The 20,532-nt window shown below is 50.0% G+C and overlaps 1 protein-coding gene across 4 annotated transcripts in view; it reads right to left on the bottom strand.

The window, feature by feature from the left end:
• TP53BP2 (tumor protein p53 binding protein 2) overlaps positions 1 to 20,532 on the bottom strand; it is a 105,210-nt gene that overhangs the window by 3,562 nt on the left and 81,116 nt on the right. For all 4 annotated transcript variants that reach the window (XM_070401197.1, XM_070401199.1, XM_070401196.1 and 1 more), the window contains 14 exons: positions 19,323 to 19,436; positions 15,553 to 15,635; positions 12,267 to 12,368; positions 10,439 to 10,613; positions 9,049 to 9,230; positions 8,318 to 8,482; positions 7,726 to 7,954; positions 6,447 to 6,554; positions 5,983 to 6,131; positions 5,019 to 5,478; positions 3,456 to 4,225; positions 2,662 to 2,799; positions 1,820 to 1,953; positions 584 to 750 (listed from right to left, as the gene is read on the bottom strand). In XM_070401197.1, the coding sequence (XP_070257298.1) occupies positions 584 to 750; positions 1,820 to 1,953; positions 2,662 to 2,799; positions 3,456 to 4,225; positions 5,019 to 5,478; positions 5,983 to 6,131; positions 6,447 to 6,554; positions 7,726 to 7,954; positions 8,318 to 8,482; positions 9,049 to 9,230; positions 10,439 to 10,613; positions 12,267 to 12,368; positions 15,553 to 15,635; positions 19,323 to 19,436 (2,976 nt within the window). The remainder of the gene's footprint in view (positions 1 to 583; positions 751 to 1,819; positions 1,954 to 2,661; positions 2,800 to 3,455; positions 4,226 to 5,018; positions 5,479 to 5,982; positions 6,132 to 6,446; positions 6,555 to 7,725; positions 7,955 to 8,317; positions 8,483 to 9,048; positions 9,231 to 10,438; positions 10,614 to 12,266; positions 12,369 to 15,552; positions 15,636 to 19,322; positions 19,437 to 20,532) is intronic.

Genomic DNA, 20,532 nt, shown 5'->3' with positions numbered 1-20,532 from the left:
GAGGGGACAGACAGATGAGGTCCCTGCGCTGCCGGCTCTAAGCTCACACACTGAGCACCTCCCCACACCAGTCTGCCTCCCCACACACAGCCTTCTGCAAGCCCAGGGGTCAGAGAAGAACCGCCACAGGCGAGGACAGGAGCGCGAGCGGCAAGCCGTCCCCTCCCAGCCGACCCTTAAGCACCAGGGCAAGGAACTCGGGACACTGCCTCCTCTGCTCCCTGAACTCCGAGCGGACAGAGGGAAAAGTAGAAGCATGTATCTGTTAAAGGGGTCTCTACCCATTTCCAAGTAGGGAAGGATAACATACGCTGGGATGCAGAACGTGGCGAAAAGCCTGCATGCAGTCACCTCTAGAATAATGAGACTCTGAATCCTAAGACAGTGAAATCCACAAATTGGGGAGCGGAAAATCCCGCAGCGCCCACTCTGTAGCAGAGCTCCTCCCCAGCCCCCTCTCTCCAGCCCTGTTCTCCTCCCCCTCGGGGTGCTGCTTGTGAGGGGTATGGTGAGGGGTAATGGTCCTTACAGGGCAGGCACGGATTCACGGCGCGCTGCACACACGTCACTGACGCCTACGCACCGTACAGAAACTGGGAGCACTGCGTGTAGCCCTCCTCCATCTCCTCGCACTTGTCCGCGGCCGTCTGCATGTCGCTGTAGGTCATGGCAAACACGGCGGCCCCCGACTCCACCAGAAACTTACACACCTGGACGTTGTTGCAGGAGGCAGCGCAATGCAGGGGGGTCCTGTGGGGGAGACAGCAGGGGCTGGGAACGGTTCTTAACTGAACGGCACCTGCTGCGACCTGGTATCGGGAAAGGAAGTCCTTGAGTCTCGTCTACTAAGCCCCGCCTTCCGGGAACTCTTCACAGTTTCCTTTAAATCAGTTACACGCAGACGCCGAGCCCATCAGAAAGCCACAGCCACAGAGGAACACGTCCGAGTGCTGGGCTGCACGGGCTGGGGCGGTGGGAGGGGGAGGGAACCCAGGAAATGAGCGAAAGGACATAAAACTTGGATAATAACCTAAACCAGGGTGAGATGTATATAGTTGGATGCTCTGAAGCTCCAGCTAATTATTCTGCCGGAGCAGAGGACACGACAGTCTTTTCATAAAGACCTTTACTCAGAACATGTGCCTCGCTGTTAATGCCATTACCGACTCTCACCAGCACCACCAACGCTTTATCATGGACCACCAGCGACCCCAGGTTGACAGGGAGGCAGCGCTGCTGCCCAGGCTCAGAAGATGGGCTTGAGAAATTTTTTTAAAATACATATTTTTAATTGATTTCTGAGAGGAAGGGAGAGAGAGGGATAGAAACATCAGTGACAAAAGAGAATCACTGATTGGCTGCCTCCTGCACGCCCCCCACTGGGGGAGTGGTGGGGGATCGAGCCCACAACCCAGGCATGTGCCCTTGGCTGGAATTGAACCTGGGAACCTTCAGTCCACAGGCCGACGCTATCCACTGAGCCAAACCTAGGGGTTGAGAACTTTAAGGAGGCCCTAAAGAACATAGGATTCTGTTTCTTTACCCTTTTTCTCCCTCCCTTCTTCATTTCGTTCCTCTTGGGTGCACAGGTTTAAAAAAGTGTACCCCCCCCCCCCCCCCGATCCAGACGCCATCACTAATAGTGTGGTGACTATAATGACAGGATTTTTCAACCCCATGTTTTGTAATAGCAGGAAATTATATATAAGCTGAGCTCCCAACATGAAGGGAACAGGATGTTATCACACATTAAGGATCTGTTTCACAGTTAGATTTTTAAAAATGGACTAAGATATGCGGAGTTGCAAGGAAATCTCACCACCCGTCGCTGTCAGCAGCATTTACGTTCACACCAAACTGCACCAGGAACTTCACAATCTCCGTGTGGCCGGCGCACACGGCGTTGTGGAGCGCCGTGATGCCCTCGTCGTTGGGCAGGCTCGGGTCCTCCACCTGGAAAGCAAGGAGAGGATGGGCGCTACTCAAGTGTCTGCACACCTGAACCGCCACGACGTCCTGGTTCTGCAGGATCCTGAGAACAGAAACAGACTCGGGGCCTTTTTAAAAATCGTAATTAAAACCTACAAGAGCCAAGAAAATGACGCCTAGAACAATTCTAGAAATAAGACAGACAAAACAGCCACAGTAAGTAGACACTCGCTATGAAAAGCTTTTTTTTCTTCCCAAAAATTGAAGCAGAACCAGAAACTGTATCTGTAGAGTCATTTTTGTTTATTTACCCTCCAACTTCCCACCACAAATTAGTGTCTAACTACAAGTGACATTTTCCATGGAAAGAAAAAAAGGTCAACTAAAAATATTTTAAATTGTAGGCTTCTGAACAGTAGGGACCACGTCTGTAATTTAACAGTCTAGTATAAGTCCACACAGGAGCAATTGTTAAAGGAGGGCAAGGACCCCCCGAGAAAGCACAGGACTCGAGGGGCCCGGTGGAGACTAGCTTCTGCATCATCGAACACCTGACAGTCGCACCCTTAGAACAGCAATGCTGCTTGGGAGCAGGTTCAAGAGTTCCTCTCAACAACCCCACCTCCCCCAAAAGAAAATTCAAAAATACAACTTCTCTATTGCAGCTTCCTGATCTGAGCTTTAAAGCAAACTATAACGCAAGGTCGTGTTTAAGAAACTGACCAATCATACCTCATAGATAATCCTCTGTACAAGGTCAAACTCTCCCTCCAGAGATGAATCTAGAAGCAAAGCCAGGGGGTTGAACTTCACCCTCATTCCGTGGGCAATTCGCTCGGAACCAGTCTTACGTAAGTTGGTCCTTTTGCCCTGCAGAAGAAAAGCGTGGAAAATGAAGGATCCTGCTCTAAGGAAGAGACCGACAAAAATGGGGAGGAGTAGCATCTCAGCTGAGTTGCTAAAAGACACAAAAAATATATTCAGCACTTTTTATGAAAGTACCACATTATTCAGAAGAGTATATAAACCACAACAGCTTAACCAATGTGCCCATAGAACATGACTTTCCGGAACCGAGTGAGATACATTTGGTCGTCCCTCCAGCAGGAACTGAGCTAAGAGGACCATCTCCAGTGACAGGTAGGCTGGTTTTCTGTCAAGTTCAAAACTAACCAAGACTGGCTTTTAAATTACCTTCCTAACATGGTATAGCAAACCCCACGGTTCAACCGGGCAAGAGCTAACCCTAACCCTCACCCTCTCCCTTCCTCTCTCTCCAAAAGTCAATAAAAATATATTTTTAAAAAACACAATGCTGTTTCCTTCCCATTTATAAGATCAACTCTGTGCCAAAGGAATTATAGAATAAAAAGGCAAACTGCAAGGCACATGCACTGCAGCGGGCAGTTTACACACCAGCCTTTGCAAATGGCTGCACACACTTGCTGCTGCTTCGCTGAGTTTCACAATCAGCCCCTAGAAGAGCGACAAGGCTCCTGAAGCATCATGAGCACCGCGTGACTTACCGGAGGCAGCGACACCTGCCCGGTGATCTCAGGCGGACGCAGGCTCCCGGAGTCCTCCCCCAGCCCCTCTGGCTCCCCCGAGGGGTACGGTGGCGGAGGGTAGGGGGGATACTCCTCCAGGTACACCTCCAGCAGGCGGGGAGCCTCTGGATTCAGTTCTTCCACGTTATTCGGGAAACTCGGGCTGGTGTCCGGGGCGCCTTCGGACACATAATCCAGGCCCAGGGGAGGAGCTGGCACGTCACTGCTCGCTGTGCTGGCGTGGGCAGCCGCCTCCGGGGACACGGGCTCAGGGGCCAGAGAGGCCACCTCCTTTTCCGGCTCCGCGTGTGCGTACGGGTTCTGGATTTCCACGGGGCTCTCGGGGCCGGCGGTCACTGCGCTCGCCGTGGCCGGGTAGGAGGGCACCGAGATGGTCTCCATGGCAGCGATGGTGGTCCGCTGGTACAGGAGCTTCTGAATGTTCGGCCCGTTGGGACCCTCTGGCTCTGTGATGGAGCTGCGCTTCTTCAGGGGCCGGGGGGCGTTGGACAGCTTCTTCCGCAGAGCTTCGAGGTCAACGTCGCTCTGGTTTCGGTAGGGGTGCGACAGGAAAGGCAGTAACTTGGTGGGGCTGAGGGGCCGAGGAATCCTCTCGTTCTCGTGGCTCTCCGGAACGGAGGAGGCCGGCTCCGTGTCGGACTCGGGGCCGCCGGGTTTGCCCTGGTTCCCGGAGTACATGCTGTCCAGGGGCTGTGGGTTCTGGGCAGCGATCACAGGCTTGCCATAGACTGATTGCAAAAGGAAAAAAGCTCCGATTAACGTCAGCTAAGCAACACTGGCAAGTCACAGCCACGGCTAACCGTAACGAAGGCCTCTCTGAATCTCATGAAAGCACCTCCACGGGCAGCTGCCCGATCGTCCAGGCACCAAGGAGACATCGGCCACCTATGTGAACAGAGCCTCATACAGCGCACACCACGGGCATCTGTCCCACGTCCCCACTGAGCCCTGTGTCCTCAGCGCTGAAGGAGCCCGCGGGGAGCGGGAGCAGATGCCCTCGGGCAACCACCACCAGCAGGCTCTGTCTCTCCTATCGGTTTTATTCCTCTATTTTACTCAATGTTTCGTAGTATTCACTACTATCACTGCAGTGGCTGATGTTGAGCAGAAACTCATATTTTAAACTGCCAAACCGACCAAAAGCCGGCCCTGATGGGTTTGGCTCAGTGGATAGAGCGTCGGCCTGCGGACTGAAAGGTCCCAGGTTCAATTCTGGTCAAGGGCATGTACGTTGGTTGCGGGCACACCCCCCAATTGGGAGTGTGCAGGAGGCAGCTGATTAATGTTTCTCACTCATCAATGCTTCTAACTCTCTATCCCTCTCCCTTCCTCTCTGTAAAAAATCAATAAAATATATTTGAAAAAATCTTAAAAAAAAAAAAGACCAAAAGCCACGATGAAACAAAACTCATAGAACAAAAGCATCGGTCAGACGGGGACAAGTCCCCTGGCTTCCTGGCGGGTGACGGCCCTGGCGGGACTGCCGTCCCCCACGCGGGTGAAGGGAGGGGAGGAGCTTACCGCTGGGGAAGTGCGGCCCTCGGGGCTGCGCCTTGGTCAGGGCGCTCTGCACGGCCTGCTGGAAGCTCTTGCCGGGCGCCTGGTGCTGGGTGTACATGGAGTAGATGGAGCTGGCCGCCACCGTCTGCGGCCTCCGGAAGGGGGGCAGGCCGGCCTCCTTGGAGGGCTGCGGCGTGAAGGGCCGCACAGCCGCGGCCGGTGGGCTCTCCTGCTTGGCGCCGGGCACGAGGGCTGGGTCCTGGCCGCCCGGCGGTGCGCCGGGGGCCAGCAGGCCCCTCTGCGGCTGCCCCGCGGGCTTGGGCTTATTTCCCACGGACGCCACGGCTGCGGACAGCTGCAGAGGGTTCCCATCGGGCTTCATGTCTGACGGGGACGCACTGCTTTGTCCAAAATAAGGCAAGTTGATCTGTTTGGGTTTTGATGGAACAGGAGGTGGTACTTTCCCATTTTTATTTGCAGCCTGTAAGACACACACACACACACACACACACACACAGTCAGTAAAAATACTGAGCAACTGGGTGCACGGATGGTCGAGATGACCTAACTGCACAGATGCACGTAAACACTAAACCTCCTAGCTCCACACGTTTAGCCATTCTCATTTAACTCCTAAGTCTCTGAACTGAGGCACGTTTACGCGGGCTCAGTAACGAGTGCAGTTCCCGCGAGGAACCACCCCCCGGTGCCCACTTCCTGTCCCGGCAGGTGACTGAGCAGACACCCTGGTTGTTCTCCTTTGCACTCGTGTTTCTTAGAATCACATGAACTACGGCCCAGAAGCAGGTAGGTCAGCTGCCCCGTCGGTGTGACACGGCACACAGACTCGCTGCCCAGGACAGAGGCTGCGTGTTTCCTAACCTCCCAGGTGTCGTTGTGGCTTCCTGCCCCCACCCCCCACCTCGCCCTGTACCCCTTCTAACTCCAGCGGGGCTCTACCCCTGGACGTGCCCACGCCCCGTACCTGCGCGTCCCGCAGGATGTCCTCGCTGCTCTGGTTCTTCCTCAGGGACCCGAAGGCGGGGGGCGCGGCCGCCTGGTCGACCGTGTCAAACATCGAGAAGGGACGCACTTTCTTCTCCTTCTCCCTCGGCGGAACCTCTCCATCATCAGCTAAAGAAAACAGGAAAAAGGAAATCACACTGATAATCAAACTGTTTGTAACAGAACTTCTTACTCATGTGTCAGTTTCCCTCCTCCACCTCTTTGGAACCCTGCATTCAGAAATGCTTCCCTAATTGTAAGTTAAGTTGATTGAGAAATAACCCCGACACGACAATGCTGGCATTGCCTTTGTTCCCTGCTAAGTAAGGGTGATCTGCAAATAAAGCCCGCCCCTGCCTTTAACCCTAGAAACAACCACCTGAAAAGAACTCCCGGCACCTTGAGAAGCCCAAGCAGAAAGCTGGGAGCAGCGCCGGGCCTCACCTGGGTCGGGCGCACTCCCGGCGCCTTTCGGGGCAGAGGCAGAGGCCTGGCTGGGGAAGAGGTCTGCGTGGGGACTCCAGTCGGGGCCGAGCGAATGGACTTTAGAGCCTAGAACACAGGAAAGCAGCCACAAATAACCTGGGTTCTGAAGAGGCTTTAATGGTTCCTTTGCTGCTAAGAAGTGCAATCTCTAAAAAACAGCTTTAAATTTCAGAGTCAACCATCCCAGCAAACTTATTTAGAAAATGTTAGGGTGCATATTTCTAATTTAAAATGTCCCCCCTCCCTCAAACAATTTAGAACTAATTGTGGCAAGTGGAAAGCCTGCCAACAAGGACACATGGCTCTCCGCTGGGTAAGAAAACGTCACCATCACACCCAGAAAACGATTTCTATTTAGCAGGCCGAGGGCTCCCTAACGACACCAAAAGTATGCACTGTAATAGGCAAAAAAATAAAAATAAGCCATAACTTGGACTAGTCTTGCCCAAATCAGCGTATTCAGGATTTTCCTACACCAGGATTGACGTTTCAAAGCTTTTCTTTTTCCTTACAGAAACCAAACAAAAGCACATCTACAAAAAACTCACGAGGTGCCACACTGCTTCACAGTGGCAATTACGGCAAAATAATAACTAAGTGAGCAAAGGCATGCACATGATAGTGGCTAGGGGAATGAGACAATCCTGTTATTTTTTCTCCCGTGTTTACCCTCCTTTTCCACGGTTCTCCCTTCATCTTCCTCCCATTACAGACCTCGGCTAGCCCCTCCCCATGCGCTGAGGACCACCTGGGATGCAAAGCTCACTAACCCAGGAGCCTGTTACTCACACTTTCCCTCCCAACAGGCTGACCTTGACCCTCGCATCATCAGCGGGCAGGTGCTCAGCACACGCACATCTGAGATAAACATGACTTAGCCAACAAGGGACTCACCACCCCGCGCTCTGCAGAGTCAGCACCACTAACCACATCTATGGTGTTTTCACACAGACAGTTGGTTCCGTTACTAACATCCGATCACAGTTTCCTTACTCACAAGGAGGAATTCAATACAGTTTTCGGATTTGCCAAAACAGTACATTCTGCTTCCCTTCCTCACCAGAACTGTATCACTCAGGGCTAAGAACCGTATCGCCCCAGCAATGAATACAGGGGATTCTTAGAATCTGAACACGAACAGGGACAGGAAGACGTTGTTGTAAAACTCCCACTTGGGAAACGCAGCATGAGGACGGGAGGAGGCGCCGTGGCAGGACGTGCGTGTGACGGGCTTTACCTTTAGTCTGCGCGGCGGCCCCGGATCGCATGTTGGGCAGGGTGTGGACTTTCATGGGCCCCTCCGCAGGCTGCATGGCCAAGGGTCCATCGGGCAGCGCCGGCTTCACCAGCAGTTCCGGCCGGGAGGGCATCCGGGGCATGGTGGACGACTGGATGTAGGGACCGACGGCAGCCACACGACTCGGCGCCGACACGCCTGGCGGAGGCAGGTTCCCATCAGGTGAAACCTTCAGAAAAAGCACAGATTCTTCAGGATCATGAGGCAGATGGAATCCAGCTCAGAAAAGGCTGGGAAAGGTTCATCGTGTTTGACAATCAGCTCTAGCCAGAGTCTACTAGAAACTCCCAAACAAAAGCACCGCTCAGTGAGCTCTCCCCCACCCTTAATTACAAGTATTAGCGAGAAAACCGGAGCCACGCAGGTCGGAACGGCAACAGGCACAAGAAGATGGGTCACGTCTGAGCAGCTCTAAGCACCGCCTCTCTGCGGAGGGCACAGCCAGCACTGACCACGGAGCCGCTGCCGAGAACTGACCGCCCGGGGCTGGCCTCGCCCCCCTCCTCCCGCCCTCAGCCAGCAGCCCACTCACGGGGAGGTTCTCCTTCTGCTGCAGCGCCGCCTTCTTCTTCCACAGCCGGTCCCGCAGCTCATTCACACGCTTGTCCATCACCGCCACCTCTGAATTGCGCTTATTCAAACACTCCCTCTGTTGTTGCAGCTTGGCATTCTGCTCCTGATTCAGTTTGTTTCTTAACTGAATAAAACGGGGGACAACAAAAAAAGGTAGTCAAAGAGGAGGAAGAAAAAGTTCTTACACGGAGTCCCAGGGGCCACTGTTACATAATTTCTAAAAGTGTAAGGTCTCCTGCCCACTGCCCGCCCCCCTTTCTCATCTCAAGGTTTCTAGTCCAGGGGAGACCACGGGCTGTGGCTCAGAGGACTGCCGCCGATGGCCAGTGCGAGGGACTGGACAGTTTATTCTAGAAGCATCGGGGCTTAGGTCTTCCTCCCCTGCATCGCCTTAAAGCAGCGGTTCTCAACCTGTAGGTCGCAACCCCTGAAAATACATCCTGCATATCAGATATTTACATGACGATTCATAACAGTAGCAAAATCACAGTTATGAAGTAGCAACGAAAATAATTTTATGGTTGGGGATCACCACAACATGAGGAACTGTATTAAAGGGTCGCGGCATGAGGAAGGTTGAGAACCGCTGCAAGGAAAAGACGTGGAAATCCAGCACTTTCTGCCACGCAGAAGGACCATCTGTGTGGCAGGGGAGGCGGCTCTGTTGTGCGTCACAGCAGCCCCGGGTACCTGCAGCTCCTTGTACAGCCGGTCGAGCTCGGCCACGGCGGACTGGTTGTCATGGTGGCCGTCGATCCTGCCGTTCTTGAGCATCTCAAGCTGCCTCGTCAGCTCCTCGACTTTGGACATGGCCAGGACGAGCTCCCTCTGCTTCTGCTGGAACAGACTGTTCATCTGCTCAATTTCCTCCACTGGAAAGAGGAGGAGAAAAAGCAACAATCATTGAAAAGAAATGTAAGAATGGACCACTTCCCAGCGAGCAGCTTCACAGTGAACTTCCAAATAAAAAAGAGAGGAATTTTCCAGACGTGTCCTAGAGCTAACCTAGGTGTTTTGTTGTTGTTTTGTTGTTGTTTTTAATATATTTTCATTATGATTTCAGAGAGGAAGGAAGAGGGAGAGACAGAAACATCAACGAAGAGAGAGAATCATTGATCGGCTGCCTCCTGTATGCCCCCTACTGGGGATGGAGCCTGCAATCTGGGCAATGTGCCCTGACCGGGAATCAGACTGTGGCCTCCTGGTTCATAGGTCAATACTCAAACAGGCCCACACCCAGACACATCATCATTAAAATGCCAAAATTTAAAGGAAAAGAGAGAATCTTTTAAAGGCAGCAAGAGAAAAGCGATTTGTTACCTACAAAGGAGCTCCCATAAGGCTGTCAGCTGATTACTCATCAGAAACTCTACAGGCCAGAAGGGAATGGCATGACGTATTCAAGGTAATGAAAAGCAAGATCTGAAACCAAGATTACTATATCCAGCAAGGCTATAATTCAAAATAGATGGTGAAATAAAGACCTTCCCAGAAAAAAAAGGGTAAAGGTAGATTATCACTACCAAACCAGCCCTGTAAGAAATGCTGAAGGGACAGCTGTAATGAGAAGAAATAAAGAGTGAGAAGCATAGATATAAAAAATTAAAATGGCAATAAAAAATACCTACCAATATAACCTTAAATGTAAATGGATTAAATGCCCCAATAAGAAGACATGGGGTAGCTGAATGGATACAAAAGCATGAACCAATTATATGCTGTCTACAAGAGACCCACCTCAGAACAAAAGACTCACACAGGATCAAAGTGAAGGGATGGGAAAAAAATTCTCCATGCAAATGGAAAAGAAAAAAAGAGCTGGGCTAGCAACACTCATATCTGACAAAACAGACTTTAAAATGAAGGCGTCACCAGAGACAAGAAAGGTCACAACTCAATTCAATTCAGAGGAACCAGCGACATCAAAGTTACAGTGAATTTTACTTTCAAAACCTTCTTTTAAAGTTACCTACATACAGTCTCATCTTATTCCTCTTTCCTACAAGTTTATACAGACTTCCTACCCCGACGTGTTCAACGTGAAGCCTTTAGAGCCGAGATACCTGACGGGGCCACTCACCGAGCCTCCCGTTGCTCAGCCTCTTCTGCTCCACGTGGCCTTTGAGCGCTCTCACTTTCTTCAGCTTCGCCTCCTGGTTCTCGGCGATTTCTTTCAGCCTCCGGAGCTTCTCCTGCTCAGCAGCCTGCTGCTGCTGCCGCTGATCCTGCTGCTTCAGAAACTTCAAGCGCTGTTCCTAAAGGTGGAAGCCACAGGCAGGCCGTGTCACTGTCAGCAAGGATCCCACCAACCCCCAAATAATCTCACCAGAACCCCGAGACGCCGGGGCCGAGGCGCACCAGCGCACTGCTCTGCCCTGTACGCGCCATCAGACCAGCCCACCCCCAGAATCCCTTGAGGGTAAGATCCAAAAAGCAGGATTCCTAATCCAAGTGGTTCTTGTGCAGCAAGCAGCAGTGACCCTTGACCCCATGTTCACGCACCGCAGCTACAATGTTAGAGGGAGCTCCTGAAGGGGGGCCGTCTCGGGAAGCTGTTAGTGATAAGCTGTGGAGTCAGATTCGGGTTCAGACCTGAGCTCGTCGCTCTTTAGCTATGAGACCGCGGCCACTCACATAAGCTCACCGCGTACACAGTCTGTTTCTTCATCCATGAGATGGTCAGTAACTACCTCTCGGGGCCCGTGAGGATTACATGAAACGTGAAATGTAACCTCTTTGTACTTTACATCTTTAATACACACTCAATAAATACGCTACCTACCCCCTGTAGGAAACTGCACTGTGCAGCTTTACATCTTATTTCCATACTATTCAATATTTTAAGTAAACTGATAGAGCTACACAAACTATAATGAAGGGTAAATTTCACAAAATGCCTAAAACGTAAGTCACTCAAAATAAGACGAGAGGTTTCTTCGGTTAACCTTCTTATTTGAATTTATGTCTTTACTACTCAAGGAATGATACCCTCACAGCGTCACCTAGGAGCTTGTAAAACACAAAATTTCAGACCCAACCTAGACCTACTGAATCAGAGCCTGTATTTTTCGCAAGAGGCCTGGGTGAGAAACGTGCGTATTGAAGTGTGAGGAGCAACGAGACGCATGACTCTGAGAAAGCGGGGTCCGCCTGGAGAGGAAGCCCAGGGGGAATCCCGCGGAGGCGTGGGTGTGGTGAGCACTGCCTTCCAGAATCCTGGCCGTCACGTGACTTGTCAAGCCGCCACTGCCAGCCCCGCTGCAGGGGACTTGGTCACGGAGGGACGGGCCAGCTGCGGATCCTGGGAGATTAGGCCAGGGGCGGGCAGACCACAGCCCCCGGCCAGTCCCGCCTGCAGTTTCCCTGGGACACGGCCACCCCTCGGCTGCCTATGGCTGCTTCTTGCTACAACTGCAGACCGAGACAGTGCGACCTGCGGTGACTAACGTGTTTCCTCGAGAGCCCTTCCCAGCGTCTGCTACCACCTGCTCCAGCCTGGAAGCCGGGCTGGCAGGAGAGCCAGCAGGGAGCCGGTGTGAGAGTCATGGGGAAGCGTTAGCATCAGTAGATGGGACATTCCTCTTTGAAGCCACGACTCAGGGCAAACTTAGCCCACAGCTCCTGCTGGCCACGTTCAAGGTTCCTACCACCGCCCTCTCTCACAGACACCGACACAGCTTGTCCTTTCATCAGAATCAGGGGCAGGAAGATCCCAAGCAATGGGATGATCAAGGGTCTCCACCAAAAGCTGGAGTGAAGAGGAGAAGGGACCGCCCAGCAGGTGACCGGGGGTTCAGAGTGCACGGTCCTGTCTGCGAGGTAACTGGCGTCACAATGAGGGTGCCCTGTCAACGGCCCGGCGCGCACAGTGGCATGGCGGCCTGTCAGGCTCTTCACACAGACGTTACCTTCGTCGCGAGCATCTGCTGCTGGGCCTCTATCTGCTGCTGCTGGCGAGAGGCCATTTCCTGCAGCTCAGCGAGGGTCAGATCCATCCGAGGACTATTAACCTAAGAGAGAAAACAACAAGCCATGCACATGGGTGAGTGCAGAGACTGTACACGGAGGTCTAGCTGTGCTATTGATAAGCCTCCCCTGAACCAATCAGGCACCATTATCCAGCCATTTTCCTTCCATGATATTAAAGAGACCATTGATTTTCTACATCAACACCTCCCCCCCGTTGACGTATTACTAAGTTAAGGTATAAAACATACTAACATACAGACCAACTCTTTTATTTTAAATAAAATAAAATATTTTATTTTAAAACTATTTAAACTTAAATAGTTTCAGTAATCAGTAACATAAGTGGAACAATTTAGAAAAACCCTGTTCTGTAGTTAATTTATATCAGAAAGTAGTGTTTGATCATGTTAAACGTGATGGTGGGGCATTGGCGGCAAATCTAAATAACAGTCATCAGGACCACCATCAAAAAATATGACACTGGCATTAAAAAATGTCAAGAAACACTGGGTCATCAGGAACAAGATGTCTACTCCCAAAACATCTACTCAACATGGCCCTAGAAGTTCTAGCATTGCAATAGAACAAGAAAGAGAAATAAACTGTATCCAGATTGGGGAGGAAGGAGTTAAGCTGTCATTAACTTATAGACAAGATAATCATCTGTAAAGAAAATCATATGGACCTGTAAGAAAACTATTAGAACAATAAGTTACTTAGCAAGATGGCAAGATAAAAAAAATCAATATGCCAAAATCAATCATCTTTCTATATATCAGGAAAACCAGAAATTGAACATTTTTTTAACCACTTAACTGCCATGTGTCCAAAACAGAAACAATCCCCACACGTCACAATATTTTGAACTTAATAAAAAAAAATCAATTTGCAATGAGTATTATAAAAATAAGTATATTACTCACAATTAGGGTGTTCTTGAATATTTTCGGCTGAAAATTCTCACGAAAAATGGTTTTAAAGTTGGTCAGGGCTGCCACTTAGGGAAAACATTTTTTTTATAGACGCAAGTGGCGTGTGGGGAAGGTCCGACGCTTATGGCGTGCAGTGGGTTAAATACTGGTTATAATGGCATACAAAATAGCAAGTACTTAGGAATAAATTTAACAGGAGATATGCAAGATCTATATACTGAAAACCTCAAAACACTGCTGAGAGAAAGAAGACCCCAACAAACGGGAGACAGAGCCTGGTGTTCATGAATGGAAAAGCTCAACACTGTCAAGATGGCAATTCTCCCCACACTAACCTACAGATTGAATGGACTCCCAGCCAATATTCCCGCAGGCTTTTTGTATAAACTGACGAGAGAATTCTAAATTTCCATGTGAAAATTCAAAAGATCTAGAATAGCCAAAACAGCCTTGACGAGGCTGCCTGACTTTAAGGCTTACAATGTTTGGGTAACCAGTCCAGTGTGTTACTGATGCCAAGATAAATAGATCAATGGAAGACAAGAGCACAAAACGGACCCACACACGTGGGGCAACAGATTTCAGACAAAGGTGCAGGGGCAACTGAGTGGAGAAAGAATAGTCTTTTCAACAAATACAGATTGTACAACTGGATACCCATATGCCAAAAAGAAAACTTGAATTCTCACACCACATGGAAATGCTAATTCAAAATGGATTAGAAACCTAAATTTAAACCTAAAACTACAGAACTATCTAAATGGATCTATTATACTTTACCAAAATTAAGAACAAGTCACAGACTGGAAAACGTATTTTCAAATCTTATTTCTAATAAAAGACTTGGGTCCAAAATATGTAAAGAACTCTCCAATTCAATTAGAAAGTAAACAACCCAATAAAGAAAAAATGAAAAGAAAAAAAATGAGCAAAAGAATTGAACAAATACTTCACCAAAGAAGATATAAATGGCAAACATATGAAAATATACCCAATACTATTAGCCATTACAGGAATACAAATTAAAACCCCAATGTAATACCATCACACACCTGTTAAATAGCCAACATTAAAAGGACCGACGATACCAGGTGTTGGTGAGGATGTGGAAAATAAAGCAATAGCTTTGGAAAAGTTTGGCAACTTCTTAAAAAGTTAACATACACCAACCATTTCATCCAGTCATTCCACTCCAGTATTTACTCAAGAAAAATAAAAGCGCTTGTCCACACAAACACTTGTACCAAATGCTCACAGCAGCTTGACATGGAACAGCCAAAATTGGAAACAATGTAAATGTCTACCAGCAGGTGAATGCATAAACCAACTGTGGTACATCCGGGCACTGCAACCCCTCTCAGCAACGAAAAGGAATTAACTACTGGTAGACACAGCAGAAGGATGACTCTCAAATAATTATGCCGAGAGAACTCAGACAAAAAGAGTACATGCTGAAGAAGATTCTAGAAAACACAACTAACTTGTAGAGACAGAAAGTGGACCCGCTGGTGGTTCCTTGAGGGTGAGGAGAGGACACAAGGGGACTTGGGGTGACGGGGATTTTCATGACCGTGGCTATGGTGACGGTTTCAGAGGTGTGTGCAGTATGTCAGACATTCTCAAATGTGTATCTGAAATGTGTAGTTTACTGCATGTCGATTATACATCAATAAAGCTGTTTTTTTACAAAAAATACCCAGTGAAGGGAAAAGATACATATTGTCAAGAAGCACCCAAATCCTGTTAATGCTTAAGACCCTGCTTGTCCTCCCTGTGTCAGCCGTTCACAGCCAGATCTGGGGAAAGATGGAGCAGGAGCAAATGCCACTTCAGATGACCTGGACCCTCACGTGAGGTCACTGCAGGTGGGAGAAGGCCGTCTAGCCAATCCCCACAGCATCAGAAATCCTGAGCTCCGAAAAGAAGACGTGTGAGGGCACCCCAAAGATACTGCTGACATTCATACGCAAGAGCAAAAGCGCTGGTAAATAACTTCCCATTTTTCTAGAAACTTGACAGCAACAAACACAATCACCCCCAAACAAATGCTTCCTCACACATGTGCTCTACATGTTTTGTTCTGAATTGGTATATTCAGCGTCTAACTTCTTTCAATAGTCAGCATGGAGAGAGCATGAAAATTAACTGTTTCTATGAGATAAATATAAAATAACCTTTGAAAAAGGGCTATTCTTAATAACCCACTGAATAACCAAGTAACGACGAGTGAGCTTTAAAGGTTAAAAAGGCAGCAGTGCTGTGGGATCGCTTAGCAGGAGTAACGGATACTCACCCCATTCTCCTTCCTCCGATGGTCACCAGGGCCTTTCACACCATTTCTCTTCAAAGTTGGGTCCTGAGGCCGTGGTCCACTCCCTAAGCACAAAATCCAAAGCTAAGCATTAAATCAGGGTTGCAGAAACTCCAAGTGCCAGTTCATTTCTTAGCTCTGTGACTGCTGCCCTTTGATATTTTAAGTTGAAAGGAAACTTCAAACAAAATCTTTTCTAATAGCGACGGCACTGAGGTCTCGAATTCAGCCTGTTTTGGGAAGCCTGTCTCAGAACAGTGAATAGTGAACTTTACTAAACACCCCTTGCTAACTCTTCCCTTGAAAAGCTGCATGATTCAGAGACCAGAATAGGGGGAAATGTAACAAAATAAATGTACTTCTCATTATGGGTGAATCACACCATTTGCTCTGAGTAGCTCCTCCTAGTTCTCCATTTAGCTCCTCAGGAGTGAAATCAGAAACAGTTTCATTGAAAGAATTAAGTGAGCATTAAATCAATCCGTCCTGTGCTCACTGAGAGTGTTTTGTAACTTACACGGGAAGGAAGCAATTGAAAATACAAGTGGTATTTTGAATATTTGGCTTATTGAGGGCATTTTGTGGTAATTCTTAAGTACTATGAAGTACTTCCCATTTATTTAAGTAAAAATTTTGCATTTTCTTAGCCAAAATATATGGGTCTCTCAGCATCACTTAATGCATAAGGGAAAATAGTCTTAATTTAAACAGATACATCGGTAATATCAACAAAGAGAATTTTTTAAATAAGTGAAATTAAGCTAATATTTATACTTCCAGAAATTAGAAAGATTATTCAATTATCAAGAAATTTTAGAGTAGCCAGAACCGGTTTGGTTCAGTGGATAGAGCGTCGGCCTGCAGACTCAAGGGTCCCGGGTTCGATTCCGGTCAAGGGCATGTACCTTGGTTGCGGGCACATCCCCAGTGGGGGGCGTGCAGGAGGCAGCTGATCAATGTTTCTCTCTCATTGATGTTTCTGGCTCTCTATCCCTCTCCCTTCCTCTCTGTAAAAAATCAATAAAATATATTTTAAAAAAAAGAAATTTTAGAGTACAATTCCTTTTGAATCAAATGTCTACTGAATCTGCCTAAAGCTTACCACAAATTCCCATGCCGGTAATACGATATCCTCAGACCCCGGGGTCACACCATCCCTAGTCCTAATATGCTAGCTTTATTTATTTATTTACTAATTTATAACATATTTTTATTGATTTCATAGAGGAAGGAAGGGGGAGAGATAGAAACATCAATGATGAGAGAGAACCACTGATTGGCTGCCTCCTGCACGCCCCCCACCGGGGAACGAGCCTGCAACTCGGGCATGTGGCCTTGACTGGAATCGAACCCGGGACCCTTCAGTCCGCAGGCTGACACTCTATCCACTGAGCCAAATGGGCTAGGACTGTGTTAGCTTTATTTTTAAAACGCTGTTCAATTCTCTGAGAAAATAGCTCCAGGAACCGGCCACACTATTTCTGCAAGAAAAATAAACCTCCCGTTTAGGAATGACTGCTGTCTTCGCTGCCTCACAGGCAGCCCCCACCAGTTCCTTCCCGGCCATGCAGTTCCACAGTTAGAGTGCGAGGCGAGAGCTTTAAAAATAGTTCCACATCCATTCCGGGTCCCAGGTCTGGTGAAACTGGAAGAAGACCATGGTGACAGCCTCCTAATCCGTAACCTAGCCGTCCCCACTAAGGAGGACACGGACAAGCAGCCCTGCTCTACCCCCAGTCAGACACCATGTGGCACTGGAGTTTGTGACAACGTGAAACAGCTCCCTCCCCTTCCGATCCTACTCTCACGTTACAGACACACCGACACTGCACATCACACTATCGCGAGGCCGTTTAATAATTCAGCCAGGACGACACGGGCGGACATTTGAACTGGCAGGTGAGTGGGTAAAGTCCAACTCCTTTCTTACAAGAGGATGCGTGCAGCAACGTAAACAAAGAACAAAATAAAAACGAGATGCAGGTGCCAGTTTAAAGCTACAGAAGAAGAACGCTTAGGGAGAAAATACGTGCTCATTTAAATGAGAGCCACGGGCACCAGTCACACTGCCAGGCATGCCAGCTGGCCTGGCAGAGGTGACGCGAGCCCCACTCCTGGCTCGCCTCTGGGTGTGTGGCCTCTGTCAAGTCACTGAACCCCAAAGTATCAGCCTTCTCATCTGCAGAGTGCAAGAGGCCAGACAAGTCAATTTTGAGCTCCTCCACGGTCGACGCTTGGTAACTTCTCATTGTTGGGGACCATATGGACATCTGCATTAAAGCGATAGAACCGAGACTGCATGACATCCAGTGACGAACATGTTACCTACCTTCTTACTCCCAAGAGTTATATACGGAAGTCACAACCCTCAGCTTCTCATTGTGAAACGCCAAGTCTTAGAAAGACCTAGCAACCCGCCCCCACCGGGCCTTCCCGCGGAGAACAGCGCTTCCCACGGGCCTGCCTTGAGCTGCTCACCCTCCCACTGCCTCCGAGACCTGCCTGGAGGGCGGGGACGCCACCTTCACGACTGCCTCCTGCCCTCTCCTCACCGTCACCTGCACACCCTGGTCACAGCCCGCATCACGAGGCGAGCACCTGACTCCCGTGTTCTCCCCGCGGGGCCTGCCTGCCTCCCGCATGACTGTCCCCTCCAGAAGCCAGGCTCTCAGCTCCAGGCTTCCTCATCCCCACCCCAACCCAGGCGCCTTCCATGACCAACCGGGACCCTCGCCACCTAGAGGAGCCCCACCCCGAACGTCACCTCCCAGCGTTCTGCTTGTGACCACACGTTCCTCTCACCCCTGCACGACCTGAGACTTGTCACCTCTAAACCCTGGTCGCCCTTCCCCCTCAGCCCTTCCCATCCTCACTTCCTCCCACCCACCCAGCTTAGATGTCATCTTGCCAGTATCCTCTCCATCCCTGTCCCACTGACCTTCCACCGAATTGGTCTGGCATCGCGCCAGCCTGGGGTCAATTCAACCACCTTTTCCCTTACGACCCTCAGGCTGGAGAACGTCACGGGTGGCCTCGTGGCCTCCATGGAGCCCGCCAACCTGCTCCCCTAGGGCTCTCTCCTATTCTTCACGTCCATCCTCACCTTCAGAGGCCTGCCTTCTCCGCCTGAGAAAGCGTGTTCCCGTGACAAGTTCCCTGACTTGCTCACAGGCGCACGCATTTACTCGCACTGCGACCGCTCCTTCCTGTCCTGTCCCCATGAAGAGGCTCCCTCCTCTGCCCACAGAATCTCTCCACTAGGGCTGAGGGACACCCCCTCAGCATCCCCTCTTTCATGTACTGCAACCGCCTCCCCTCCCGCATTGAAAACTACCATAAAGCGCCTCCCATCTGCCCCCTGGCTGGTGTGGCTCAGTTGGGCGGACGTGGTCCCATGCACCGAAAGGTTGCCAATTCCATTCCCGGTCGGGGCACGTGCCCAGGCTCCAGGCACGATCCTCAGTAGGGGGCATGCAGGGGGCAGCCAATCGATGTTTCTCTCTCTCCCTCTCCCCTCCTCTCTCTCTGAAAATCAATACAAAAATCTTAAAAAACAAAAAACTTCTCGTCTTCCAACCGAACAGAACAAGCAAGACCATCCCCGCGTCTCCTCCCCGACAGGCAGATCTTAGAAGGGTGGCCTCTCCCCACGGTTTGCACTCACCTCTCGCTCTCCCCTCAAACTGCCCGGTTCCACCCCAACGCATAAAAACACCGTCCGCACCCTGCGCCTGCTCACAGAATCTACCCACCGAAGTCCCTGCCAGGGGGGCGCTCGTGCCGCAGGAAGAAACGCACGTCGCTCCTCTGACTCCCAAACCTCTGCAGGACGTCGAACATCCGCTCGTTATCTGCGACGGGGCGTTCTGGAAGAAAGACAAACATAGCATGTCATCCGTCCTTCATGCACAGTATACACTGGGGGTGTAGGAAACACACGGCATCTTAGGTCATCTGTTTCCATTAAAGGCCCCTTAGAAAACGCAGTATCACGGAATTCCCACACCCGGGTGGAGATCTGGAAGGAGGCCTGCGCCTGGGCCCCTGGAAGGAGCCGGGCCGACCTCACTCCGTGGGCCCCTCACCAGCCATCAGCCTGCCACCTGGCCAGCTCCCAGGGTTCAAAGGTTCCGTCACCTCCGACAAGGGGTGGTCTGAGGTCCCTTCGAACACCAACGGTTCTAGGATTCTCTAAACACATAAACCAAACATTTCACAAACAACTTTCTAAATAGCCTAGTCTTACTCTCTATTAGACTTTTTAAATTATCATTTTAAAAACTGTTAAAAAATGACATGTATCCATTGCCAGATAACAGGCTATTCACTGCACTGAAAATATATCCACTTGGCCACTCCCGTGAAATTGCCACTTGTCAGAACTTTTCTAGAGACAGAAAGAAGGGCTCAGCTAAACACCCTCATCGATGGGAACTTCAGGAGAAACCAGGTACCTTGAGCTCCCCTCAAAAAATCTCCCAGCCTTGACTCATGTGCCATCCTATGCCCAAAGGGCTGCAGGTTCGAGTCCCAGTCAGGGCGCATGCCCAGTTTGTGGGTTCCATGCCAGCCGGGATGCATGTGGAGGCAGCTGATCGGTATTTCTCGATTGCCAGTATCGTTTTTAATAGAAGACGGTTGAAACAGCCTAAGAAAACTCAATGCACTTGTCAGTCACCAGAGGCAATACCTAAGGAAACAGCACGGGCAGAGAATGCAGCAGCCCATTTCGCGAGCTAACCCTGAGCTTCATGGGCCTGGTTGCAATAAAGGTCTGTTCTGGTCCTATTCCCAGTGACAGAGCGTACTGAGCCGACACAGACATCCCTCTTCTGCAAACCACAGAAATTCGACTAAGATCCCCCCCAGAAGGGAACACCATAGATGAGTAGAAACCCATAGATAGAAAGTGAGTAGCCCTCTACCTCCTCACCACACACACACACACACACACACACACAC

This window comes from Myotis yumanensis, unplaced genomic scaffold, assembly GCF_028538775.1.
Source record: "Myotis yumanensis isolate MYYU_CA2020_CCGP unplaced genomic scaffold, mMyoYum1.0.hap1 SCAF_22, whole genome shotgun sequence".
In the NCBI taxonomy this organism is placed as follows: Eukaryota; Metazoa; Chordata; class Mammalia; order Chiroptera; family Vespertilionidae; genus Myotis; species Myotis yumanensis.
Note: the sequence above shows the minus strand (reverse complement) of the source record. Positions and strands in the feature narration are given on the sequence as shown.